At 44.4% G+C, this 13,373-nt stretch overlaps 1 protein-coding gene across 1 annotated transcript in view; it reads left to right on the top strand.

Annotated features, from left to right (window-relative positions):
• The window catches only part of LOC144495614 (1-phosphatidylinositol 4,5-bisphosphate phosphodiesterase gamma-1-like), a 211,729-nt gene extending 206,290 nt beyond the window's left edge, over positions 1-5,439 (top strand). The window contains exon 32 of the mRNA XM_078215830.1: positions 4,231-5,439. Within this exon, the coding sequence (XP_078071956.1) occupies positions 4,231-4,291 (61 nt within the window). The 3' untranslated portion in view covers positions 4,292-5,439. The remainder of the gene's footprint in view (positions 1-4,230) is intronic.
• Positions 5,440-13,373: the final 7,934 nt, after the last annotated feature.

The following is a 13,373-nucleotide window of genomic DNA, read 5'->3' as shown; positions in this document are numbered from 1 at the left end:
ACTATGAAGCTAGGCTAGCAATTAATATAAAAAATGATAGTAAAAGTTTTTATAAATATATAAAAAGGAATAGAGTGGCTAGAGTGAATGTTGGACCCTTGGAGGACGAGAGGGGGGAGTTAATAGTGGGAAATGAGGATATGGCTGAGTCTTTAAATAAGTTTTTTGTGTCGGTCTTCACGGTGGAGGACACAAATAGTTTGCCAAATATTAACGATAGAGGGTTGGCAGCAGGAGAAATACTTAATACAATTAATGTTACCAGAGAGGCAGTGCTGGGTAGACTAATGGGACTGAAGGTGGACAAGTCCCCGGGTCCGGATGGAATGCATCCCAGGGTATTGAAAGAAATGTTAGAGGTAATAGTGGAGGCGTTAGTGATTATTTATCAAAACTCGTTGCATTCTGGGGTAGTGCCGGTTGATTGGAAAACGGCTAATGTTACGCCGCTGTTTAAAAAAGGAAGGAGACAAAAGGCGGGTAACTATAGGCCGGTCAGCTTAACGTCTGTAGTAGGGAAAATGCTGGAATCCATTATTAAAGAGGAGATAGCAGGGCATCTGGATAGAAATGGTTCGATCAATCAGACGCAGCATGGATTCATGAGGGGACAGTCGTGCTTGACGAACATGTTGGATTTTTATGAAGATGTGACGAGGGCGGTTGATGGAGGAGAACCGGTGGATGCGGTGTTTTTGGATTTCCAAAAGGCGTTTGATAAGGTGCCCCATAAAAGGCTGCTGAAGAAGATTAGGGCACACGGAGTTGGGGGTAGTGTGTTAAAGTGGATTGGGGACTGGCTATCCGACAGGAAGCAAAGAGTCGGAATAAATGGGTGTTTTTCCGGTTGGAGGAAGGTAACTAGTGGCGTGCCGCAGGGATCGGTACTCGGGCCGCAACTGTTTACCATTTATATAGATGATCTGGAGGAGGGGACGGAGTGTAGGGTAACAAAGTTTGCAGACGACACAAAGATAAGTGGAAAAGTGAATCGTGTGGAGGACGGAGAAGATCTGCAGAGAGATTTGGACAGGCTGAGTGAGTGGGCGAGGATATGGCAAATGGAGTATAACGTTGAGAAATGCGAGGTTATACACTTTGGAGGAAATAATAACAAATGGGATTACTATCTCAATGGAAACAAATTAAAACATGCTACCGTGCAAAGGGACCTGGGGGTCCTTGTGCATGAGACGCAAAAGCCCAGTCTGCAGGTACAACAGGTGATCAAGAAGGCAAATGGGATGTTGGCCTATATTGCGAGGGGGATAGAATATAAAAGCAGGGATGTCTTGATGCACCTGTACAGGGCATTGGTGAGGCCGCAGCTGGAATACAGTGTGCAGTATTGGTCCCCTTATATGAGGAAGGATATATTGGCACTGGAGGGAGTGCAGAGAAGGTTCACCAGGTTGATACCGGAGATGAGGGGTTTGGATTATGAGGAGAGGCTGAGGAGATTGGGTTTGTACTCGTTGGAGTTTAGAAGGATGAGGGGGGATCTTATGGAGACTTATAAGATAATGCGGGGGCTGGATAGGGTGGAGGCGGAGAGATTCTTTCCACTTAGTAAGGAAGTTAAAACTAGAGGACACAGCCTCAAAATAAAGGGGGGTCGGTTTAAGACAGAGTTGAGGAGGAACTGCTTCTCCCAGAGGGTGGTGAATCTCTGGAATTCTCTGCCCACTGAGGTGGTGGAGGCTACCTCGCTGAATATGTTTAAAGCGCGGATGGATGGATTCCTGATCGGTAAGGGAATTAAGGGTTATGGGGATCAGGTGGGTAAGTGGTACTGATCCACGTCAGATCAGCCATGATCTTATTGAATGGCGGGGCAGGCTCGAGGGGCTAGATGGCCTACTCCTGCTCCTATTTCTTATGTTCTTATGTTCTAGAAGCACTGGTACTCTGCAGTACTGGCAGCTACCTTCTCAACTACACAATGGTAGTTGAGCATCTTTTATACTTTTTAGATAATAGACGGTACAGACATTAGCCGTTAGCACATCATTACAAGTTGAGTAGACAGATACGGACATCGACAGTTAGCACATCGTTACAAGCAGACAGGTACGGACATTGACAGTTAACACATCATTGTACATAGAGTGGATACATTTATGCAGTTACGCCCTCTATCAATGACTGGTTTTGATATATACATTTATGCATTTATGTCCCCATCAGTGGCTGATCTTGTTATCAAACTCATTGTTCTGGGTCTGCTCTTATCTCAAGTCTTAAGGTGCCTCAAGGTCTGACCAGTTTCCTGCAGCAATTTAGACACTACAGGTTTTAACTCTTTGTGTAACTGTCTGTACCCAAAGTCAGAGCCTCTTAATGTCCTTTCCCAGAGTCCATTTTGTGTGCCAGGTAACCATTTTGTGTCCATCACTTTGATTTCACCATAACAGTCTCCTTACTTGAGAAAGGAAATACTGGCACTGGAGGGGGTGCAGAGGAGATTCACTAGGTTGATTCCGGAGTTGAGAGGGTTGGCGTATGAGGAGAGACTGAGTAGACTGGGGCTATACTCATTGGAATTCAGAAGAATGAGGGGAGATCTTATGGAAACATACAAGATTATGAAGGGAATAGATAAGATAGAAGCAGGGAAGTTGTTTCCACTGGCGGGTGAAACTAGAACTAGGGAGCATGGCCTCAAAATAAGGGGAAGCAGATTTAGGGCTGAGTTGAGGAGGAACTTCTTCACACAAAGGGTTGTGAATCTGTGGAATTCCCTGCCCAGTGAAGCAGTTGAGGCTACCTCATTGAATGTTTTTAAGGCAAGGATAGATAAATTTTTGAACAGTAAAGGAATTAAGGGTTATGGTGAGCGGGCGGGTAAGTGGAGCTAAGTCCACGAAAAGATCAGCCATGATCTTATTGAATGGCGGAGCAGGCTCGAGGGGCCAGATGGCCTACTCCTGCTCCTAGTTCTTATGTTCTTATGTAAACGCTGCAGTTAGCAATTGATACAACTGAGTGGCTTGCTAGGCCTTTAGAGGGCAGTTGAGAGTCAACCACATTGCCGTGGCTCTGGAATCACATGTAGGCCAGACCAGATAAGGATGGCAGATTTCCTTCCCTAAAGGACATTAGTGGGTTTTTCTGACAATCAACAATGGTTTCTTAATTCCAGCTTTTTTTTTATTGAATTCAAATTTCACTATCTGCTAAACAAGTCAAACTAAAGGGAGAAAGAAAAAAAGCTAGCAATAGATGCCCTGAGATGCTCCACCCCACCAAGATATAATCCAACATATTGCAGGCAAGGAAACCTGCTTACCCAGTCTGCCGCACATGTGACGCCCCTCCCACACCTACATGTTTGTACTTAAACTGGCTTCTCAAGTATCCACGTAGGTTATTCAGTTGTGCCAAACCCTAAAGGCCCACCACCATTTTTGCATGGGAGCCGGGATTGAACAATACAAATCACCAGCAATGCTTGCAACTCAAGGTGAATAATAGATTTTTAAAAATTGCCCATTTCACTCAGAGAAGCCACAGGATGGCTCATGTACAAAACTGAAATAAATGTCACAGTTGTGTAATAAGCCTCCGAGTTTGGGTTGAAATACAGAGTTTTTGGAACAGAGTATGGAGATTTTAACTTGGCATATAAGAAAGACGTGCATTTATATTAAGTATTTTCACAACTTCAGGTTGCCCTAAAGTGCATTAAGCCAATGAGGCCTTTTGAAGTGTTGTCACTGTGTACTGTACGACATGGAGTACCCAATTTGCCTACAGCAAGCGCTCACAAAAAATAATGGGATATAATACCGAATCTGTTTTGGGATTAATATTGGCCAAGTCAGAGGGAAAACTCTTCTGCTCTTCTCCAAATATTGCTGTAGATTCTCTTGTACCCAACTGAGAGGGCAAACGAGCCTTCAGTTGAAGATATTGTTCAGAAGACGGCACTTCTGACAGTGTAGCACTCCCTCAGCACTGCACTAGGGTGTCAGCTTAGATTGTGTGCTCAATGTTCTGAAGTGAAAGCTAGACCCAGGGCATGCTAACCCCAAAGCGTGATTGCCGCCACAGGGTTTTATCTGACCCAGGAATGCCTAATGCGAACAATGGGCGTGTGAAATGGGAAGTATTCCAGCGCCAGCACTAACTTGCCTCATTTAGAGGGGCACAGAAACAAAGTATACCTGCCTTTTATAGTGAACCGATAAACTCAGCGATCCTTTGTTTCTTTCCTTTTTGTCCTCTCAGACTCATAGAAAAGAAAAAGAGAGACAGACTACGGCAACAAATGGTGAACAAGAAAAACTAAAGATTCACATGAGTCTGGCAGCGCCAAGGCTGCAGATTGTTAAGATGTCTATCGGTTTCCATGGAAACCCTCTGCAGATTCGACCTACGATCAGGCAGTCCTGAAAAATTTCTGTATGAAGTCCATTTAGCACATGGTGTAAGCTGGCCTAAGCTTTTTGGAGACGATTTCAGAGACTAATGATACAGCTCTGGTGCCTTTTTAACATTTCCTTTTCTTTCCCTCTTTACCATGTAACAGATGACCGATTATTTTTTTAAAAGTGTCGCTATAAAGAAGAGAAACAGATGCACTTACATCAGATCTGAAACTTAGCACCACGTCAGCCGGTTAGGTCTCATGCAAATATGGTGAAGTTCGTTCAGCATATCCAATTCCGTGGTGTTTTCTCCACCTCCCCTGCTGGCTCTTGCCCAGACTATCTATACATTAGATGTCCTGCCTAGCAATCACTCTTCCCGTGTGTCACGCTTATTCCCTGGAAAGCTTTCGCCCTCGTACTTTGCAGATGACACCACTATTATAAAAAGCCAATGGAGACCTGCCCGTACATTCAACAAAAAAATCGTGAAGGTGTTTTAAAGTCCCATGCCTATGTGACCATGGTGAGGACATTGGTGGTCGGTTATTGTTACATTCATGGGGGCGTTTTGTTCCAACCCCGAGAGCCCCGAGCTCTGGAATAAAAGGGAACAACGGTGTTTGGAAAAAGCATTGATTGCTATTTCAAAATTTAAAAAAGGTCAATCTTTTATGCTTGCTAAGTCGCTCTCCAAAGAGAGCGCATTTCTTTGTTCATGTTCCCGTTGACAGGTTTCCCCACCCCTTCCAGCCATCCACTCTTAAGGCCATGTCAGGGTTGGGGGTTGGGAGGCAGGCTCCTTCGTTGCCGCCGATTGATTCTCTCAGACAGACTGCTGGGAGGTGAGCGAGAATGGATTTTTTTTTTTAGAGAAAATTTTTATTTTTCCAAGTTTCAATTGTACAAAGTTAAAAAAAAAGGGGCCCATAATGCCCCAACGTACAGGTAGAACCGAGCACGAGCATTAATAAATAGAAAAGATGTAAAGGAAAATATGTATCCCAGCATTTAAGTTGACATTAAATACATGAGTACGAGCAGATTCAATAAACAGTGTTAATACCTTATTGTAGTTGTGTTAATTTATTTTGTCCTCCCACCCTTTGCCATTTTGTCCTGAAGTCACAGATTCAAACTCAGGTATATTTTCTCCAGCGATTCATCCAGCTGATCATGCTTCATTCCTGGGTTGTAATATGCCATTAAGGGGTCAGAGCATGACATCACTATAAAGGAAGTGAGTCATGCAATCCGGTTTAGTTTCATTTTTAAGCAGAGAACACAGACAGTTCTGCTGCCAGTGTCTTCAAGCTTTATACTCCTGTATATCTGTTATCATGTGCCTGATCTTAATAAATGAACGCACAACGCATTTACCCAATCCCCTGTGAGTGATTGGTGCCTTTATATCATTATAAAAACACGACACGGTGTGCATCAGTGGTTCCTACTAAGTGACATGATACTCTGAAGAAATGAAACCACTTGTTACCCACAAGAATGAACTGAGCTGCCAGGATGGCATAATACTCTAGGGAGTAAGAGTAGTCGTGCCTGTACCAGGCAGTGAGTCGCTTCTAATGGAATTGCACAGAGCTCATCCGGGCGTATCAAAGATGAAGATGATCATCAGAAGTTTTATCTGGTGGCCTGACATTGATGCCAACATCGGGAGCCTAGTCAAGCACTGTGAATAGTGCCAAAGGTTGCCTGCTGCAGCCCCACTGCACCCTTGGGAATAGCTTGGCTGGCCATGGGTACGAGTCCATATTGATTATGTTTGTCCATTCATGGGTACAATGTTTCTGCTCATTGCTAATGCACACTCTAAGTGGATGAATGTTTTTGAGGTGAACGCTCCTACATCGCACACTACCATTGAAAGATTACGCCAGTGTTTTTCCACTCATGGAATATCTGAAGTCACAGCATCTGACAATGAAATAGTATTCACAAGGGCGGCACGGTAGCACAGTGGTTAGCACTGCTGCCTCACTGCATCAGGGACCCGGGTTCAATTCCTAGCTTTGGGTCACTGTGTGGAGTTTGCACATTCTCCCCGTGTCTGCATGGGTTTCCTCCGGGCGCTCCGGTTTCCTCCCACAGTCCAAAGATGTGCGGGTTAGGTTGATTGGCCATGCTAAATTGCCCCTTAGTGTCAGGGGGACTAGCAGGGTAAGTACATGGGCCTACAGGGATAGGGATGGGTGAAATTGTGGTCGGTGCAGACTCAATAGGCCGAATGGCCTCCTTCTGCACTGAAGGGATTCTATGATAAGTGCTGAGTTTCAAAACTTTGCGTTCAGTGGTATCAAGCACATTAGACCTGCACCTAACCACTCAGCATCCAACAGACTAGCTGAACGAGCTGTCCTAACTTTCAAGTCTGGCACAAAGAAGCTCATGCTTCCTTATTGGCTCCCAGATCACTCCACATGCAACAATGGGAGTCCTGCCAGCAGAGTCATTAATGAACCATCATCTCAGAATGAAACCGAGCCTCATGATTTTAAATTTGCCACTAAGGGGAGAGGCCAACCAAAGCAGTGAGAAGGCAAGTCATGATTCGTGTCAGTCAACATTTATGGTGGATGATGCTGCGTATGTGAGGAATTTTGATAGTGGGTTGAGTTGGGCCCCTGGAATCATTGTGTCTAAAACTGGACCCCTGTCTTATCAAGTGGACAATAGAAGGAAGGATCGTTCAAAAAACATAGAGAATATGAGGGATGCCCCAGTAGCCAGTTTTGCCATCAGGAAGTATATTGCCCTCAGGAAATGTTGCCAGCTGTTTTAGCACTGAAGTACCTGGTCATCCTGTGGCAGGCACAACCTGCATCTCCATGGAAACAGAGAGAACTGAGCTGCCTGTGCCCGAAGAGGCATTTGTCATTGTAGTTTCAGCTGACAGCAATCCGGTGGAAATGTCTGAGAGAGAGAGGAGCTACACCACTCCACCAGGATTCAGAAACTCGTTGAAAGACTTAATTTATAATTGACTATCCATGTACTAAATGTTTAACAATATGGAAGAGTGTAAATTGAGTATTGACATTTGTATATAGAGACCTAAAAGGGGAGGGATGTAGTGATTGTCTTGTTAAGGATCAATCTTCAGAGGAAGGTGACACGACCCGGGGAACCAATCAGGGAGCAGGGGAGCGGATTACCCTGGTAGGTGTGGGCTTCTGTACTTAGAGTCACCTCGGGAGCTGATTGCAACCACAAGCCTCTGTATAGTTTAAACCTGTAAATAAACAAATTGTGAATCACGTGCATAAGTTGTGCTTAAGAGACCTTCAGAAATTTTGAATCGGAGACATGCTTAATGACACCATTCGTGACAGACTTGTTTGCGGTCTATGCAACAAAACAACACAAAAATGGCTGTTAACTGAGAGTGAGTAATCTCATCCTGCAGAAAGCCAATGAAATCGCTGTCTCTGTGGAGCTGGCTGCAAAGGAACCCCAGCAATTAAGTTCATCCATTTGAGTGCACAAAATCCTCGCTGAATCGACAACCAAAGCTGCCAGGGCCTGTACATGTTGCCAGTGTTTAAATATAGAAACATCGAAGATAGGAGCAGGAGGAGGCCATTTGGCCCTTTGAGCCTGCTTCACCATTCATCACGATCATGGCTGATCGTCCAACTCAATAGCCTAATCTTGCTTTCTCCCCATAAGCTTTGATCCCATTCACCTCAAGTGCTATATCCAGCCGCCTCGTGAATACATTCAATGTTCTGGCATCAACTACTTCCTGTGGTAATGAATTCCAGAGGCTCACCACTCTTTGGGTGAAGAAATGTCTCCTCACCTCCATCCTAAATGGTCTACCCTAAAAGCCAGGGCATTCTGCTGCTGAATGCTGGTGTAAAGACATGGAATGTCGAAGCTGTGGAGAAAGAGGGCACATAGAGTATGCTTGCAGGAACAAAAATCAAACTATAAATAAAAATAAAAAACAGGAACACACCAGATAACATCTAAACAAAATAAAAGGAGAAATGTCCAAACTGTACAGCAGGGTTGAGAAGAGCAAAGTGACACACAGAGGAGGAGCTATCACATTTGATTTGATTTGATTTGATTTATTATTGTCACATGTATTAGTATACATTGAAAAGTATTGTTTCTTGCCCGCTATACAGACAAAGCATACCGTTCATAGAGAAGGAAACAAGAGAGTGCAGAATGTAGTGTTACAGTCATGGCTAGGGTGTAGAGAAAGATCAATTTAATTGCAAAGTAGATCCATTCAAAAGTCTGACAGCAGCAGGGAAGAAGCTGTTCTTGAGTCGGTTGGTACGTGACCTCAGACTTTTGTATCTTTTTCCCGGCGGAAGAAGGTGGAAGAGAGAATGTCTGGGGTGCATGGGGTCCTTAATTATGCTGGCTGCTTTGCCGAGGCAGCGGGAAGTGTAGACAGAGACAATGGATGGGAGGCTGGGTTGTGTGATGGATTGGGCTACATTCACGACCCTTTGTAAATTCTTGCTGCCTTCGGCAGAGCTGGAGCCATACCAAGCTGTTATACAACCAGAACGAATGCTTTCTATGACGCGTCTGTAAAGGTTGGTGAGAGTCGTAGCTGACATGCCAAATTTCCTTAGTCTTCTGAAAAAGTAGAGGCGTTGGTGGGTTAACTATGGCGTGGCGGGGCCAGGACAGGTTGTCGGTGATCTGGACACCTAAATAGCTGAAGCTTTCGACCATTTCTACTTCATTCCCGTTGATGTAGACAAGGGCATATTCTCCTCTACGCTTCCTGAAGTCGATGACAATCTCCTTCGTTTTGTCAACATTGAGGGAGAGATTATTGTCATCGCACCAGTTCATCTGATTCTCTATCTCATTCCTGCACTCTGTCTCGTTATTGTTGGAGATCCGACCCACTACGGAGGTGTCGTCAGCAAACTTGAAAATCGAGTTGGAGCGGAATTTGGCCACACAGTCATAGATGTATAAGGAGTATAGTAGGGGGCTGAGAACACAGCCTTGTGGGGCACCAGTGTTGAGGATGATCATGGAGGAGGTGTCGTTGCCTATCCTTATTGATTGTGGTCTGTGGGTGAGGAAGTTCAGGCGCAGAGGGAGGAGCCGAGGCCCAGACCATGGAGTTTGGAGATGAGTTTCATAGGAATAATGGTGTTAAAGGCTGAGCTGTAATCAATAAATAGGATTCTGACATCGGTGTTTTTGTTATCTAGGTGTTCCAGGGTTGATTGAAGGGCCAGGGAGTTGGCATCTGCTGTGGACCTGTTGCGGCGGTAGGCAAACAATAGTGGATCCAGGCAGTCTGGGAGGCTGGAATTACATGTATTATCCATCACTGGTACTACACACTGCGTCAGTCCAGTGCTGGAAGGAGAGCCAGTAAGGATAGAAGTTGACAATGGGGTAGCAGTCTTGCTGGTGCCAGAGACTATCTACAATGAGAAATTCAACACATTCCCTTGAAGCCATCAAGGGTAATGTGAAGACTTCAACAGGAGAAGTGATTATCCTGAAAGGTCAGATTGAAGTGGCTGTGCAGCTCAATGAACAAACGGAGGATTTGCCTCTACACAGAGTGTTGATGGGTCGTGCATGGCTGAGGAAGATTTGACTGAACAGGGCTGAAGTCCACATGATGGCCAATGGAAAATCAGGATGTTTAAAACACACTTTGTTTTAGATGGAGAATTAGGGGGCATGAGGAACAGGACAGTGAAACTGAAAATTGAAGAAGGAAGCCAAACAAACTGTTTGAAGGCAAGGTCTGTACCATATGGTTTTACACCGAATGTGGAGGCTGACTTGGAGTGACTGGTGAAGACTGGGATTTTGGAACCTGCCAGCATCAGCAAATAGACCATGTCTATCGTTCCATTCATCAAGAAAGATGACTCCATGAGGGTTTATGGAGATTTTATCATAAATCCAGCATTTTGTCTGAACATTACCATTATCTCACATTGAAGATCGCTTGCGGGATTGGCAGGAGACTAAAATTTCAGCAGAGTTGACCTGAACCAGGCCTACTTGCAGATGAATGTGGACAAGAAGTCACAGGAACTTCTGACAATTGTGAGACACACAGGCTTGTTCCGGTATCATATTTGCTCCTGCATTGTTTCAAAGGGCATAGGATCAGATCCTGAGTGGACTGAGTGGAGTCCAGTGCTTTGTGGACGACTGTCACTAGTTACTGGAAGAGCTGAAGAGGAACATCTTCGAAACTTGGATGCCACTCTCCAGAGATTGGAAGACCAGTCTGAGAGTCCGTAAGGGCAGGTGTGAGTTCTCCCAATCCTCCGTTGAGTATTTAGGACATTCACCAATCTCCTTTTAAGGTTAAGGCCATTACAGAGCTGCCTGCACCTCAGAATATTAACCAGTTACGTTCCTTCTTGGGATTGTTGAATTATTATGGAAGATTTATCCCAAACTTGGCAACAATTCTGAAACCATTACATAATCTTTAGTAACAGGATATGGAAGTCGTCAGACTAATGCATTAACACCATCATGCAGGCCAAAGAAGCGTTACTTAAGTCTGAAGCTTTCACGCACTCTGACCCTTGCAGTTAACTTGTGATGCATCCCCTCATCGTGTAGGAGCGGTGGTCTCCCACATCATGCCATTGCATGAAGAAAGACCCATTGTTTTTGCTTCTCAGACATGAAGTAAAGCTGAAAGTAACTATGCCCAGATTGAATGGGAAGCACCTGGGATCATCTTCGGAGTCAAGAAATTCCATCAGTTCCTATATGGGAGAGGGTTTACATTGTTGACAGACCACTGTCCCACTCACTACCATTTTTGGACCACACGCAGGAATTCTGTCACCTGCGGCAAGTAGAATGCAAAGATGGACATGGCTCTTGTCTGCACATACTTGTACCATTAATTACTGACAGTCAAGTCTACATTGTAACGCAGATGAAATTTCAAGATCGTCACTACCTGTAAGTTCTTCAGACTGCTTGAAGAGAGAAATTTTCGACAGTAAACAACTAGACAAACACACCAGTCATTTCTGTGCAAGTGAGAAAACACACTCAGAGTGATCCTGTGCTCTCAGAACTGATGGATATGGTTTTACAAGGAAAGACTTCATGGTTAATGCCTAACCTGAAACCCTACTATTCCAGGAGAATGCAGTTGTTGGTTCAGCTAGGGTGTCTTCCATGGGGACTCAGAGTGATTATTCTACCGCCATTGAGGAAACGGATGTTAGAGAAGCTACATGAAGGTCACTGCATGGTTGTGCGCATGAAGGAAATAGCAAGAAGTTTTTTTCTGGGGCCCAGGCTTAATGCTGAGATTGAAGAAAAATCTAGAACATGTTCTTCCTGTGCGAAAGTTAGAAACCTGCTACCCTCAGCACTACTGTATCCATGGGAATGGCAATGAATGCATGTGGAATTTGCAGAACACATTTGAAGGACACATACTTTTAGTAACTGTTGACGTTCACACCAAATGGCTAGAGGTCGCTGTGATTACATTTACCTCATCTGAGAAGACCATTGAGAAGCTGTTTAGATGCTGTGGATTCCCAGAATAACTGGTGAGCGGCAACGGATCTCAATTTGTCTCACAGGAATTTGGGAATTTGCCACAAGAAAACAGAATTCAACACATTACATCCGCACCATATCACCCTGCCACTAATGAAATAGCAGAGCACTTCATCTAAACCATAAAACGAGCTTTAAAAACAACCAAAGAACAAGATTCATTTACCTAGCACTTCAACAAATTCTTACTGGTCTCCTGGAGCACCACACATGCCATGACCAAGTCTTCTTCTGCAATACCCATGATGAAAAGGCAGCTGCATTCTGTATTTGATCTTCTAAAACCTCCAAAATCCAAGGAGATTGTGTAACAGCAACACAGAAACATAGATGATAGGAGCAGGAGGAAGCCATTTGGCATTTCGAGCCTACTCCACCATTCATTGCAATCATGGCTGATCATCCAACTCAATAGCCTAATCCTGCTTTTCCCCCATAACCTTTGATCCCATTCACCCCAAGTGCTTTATCCAGCCACCTCTTGAATACATTCAACAATGCAACAACAAGCATGAAAGCAAGGTAAAGCATAGATCTTTCCAACAGGGACAAGGAGTCTTGACGGGAATGACTCCTCAGGGCAGAAATGGGTTCCTGTCACAGTCCTGGTGCAAACCGCACCTGTCTCTTACACCTCAGGTGACATTATCTTGAGGAGACATGCAGACCATAGAGTCATAGAGTCATAGAGGTTTACAGCATGGAAACAGGCCCTTCGGCCCAACTTGTCCATGCCGCCCTTTATTTAAAAACCCCTAAGCTAATCCCAATTGCCCGCATTTGGCCCATATCCCACTATACCAATCATATCCATGTAACTGTCTAAATGCTTTTTAAAAGATAAAATTGTACCCGCTTCTACTACTACCTCTGGCAGCTTGTTCCAGACACTCACCACCCTCTGTGTGAAAAAATTGCCCCTCTGGACACTTTTGTATCTCTCCCCTCTCACCTTAAATCTATGCCCTCTAGTTTTAGACTCCCCTACCTTTGGGAAACGATATTGACTATCTACCTTGTCTATGCCCCTCATTATTTTATAGACCTCTATAAGGTCACCCCTCAGCCTCCTACACTCCAGAGAAAAAAGTCCCAGTCTATTCAGCCTCTCCTTATAACTCAATCCATCAAGTCCCGGTAGCATCCTAGTAAATCTTTCTGCACTCTTTCTAGTTTAATAATATCCTTTCTATAATAGGGTGACCAGAATTGCTCACAGTATTCCAAGTGTGGCCTTACCAATGTCTTGTACAACTTCAACAAGACGTCCCAACTCCTGTATTCAATGTTCTGACCGATGAAACCAAGCATGGCTGGAAATACAGATCCACTAAAATTGGAACCTGTTCAGAATTCAGGTTCAACCTTCCCAAGTCAGGATTTTTCTGCAACCCTCACATGACCAGACATCATTGAGGAAGTCAACGCCTCACC

The sequence above is a fragment of the Mustelus asterias genome, chromosome 7 (genome assembly GCF_964213995.1).
Source record: "Mustelus asterias chromosome 7, sMusAst1.hap1.1, whole genome shotgun sequence".
NCBI lineage: Eukaryota > Metazoa > Chordata > Chondrichthyes > Carcharhiniformes > Triakidae > Mustelus > Mustelus asterias.
The sequence above is the reverse complement of the archived record's forward strand: the minus strand, read 5'-3'. Positions and strand labels throughout refer to the sequence as shown.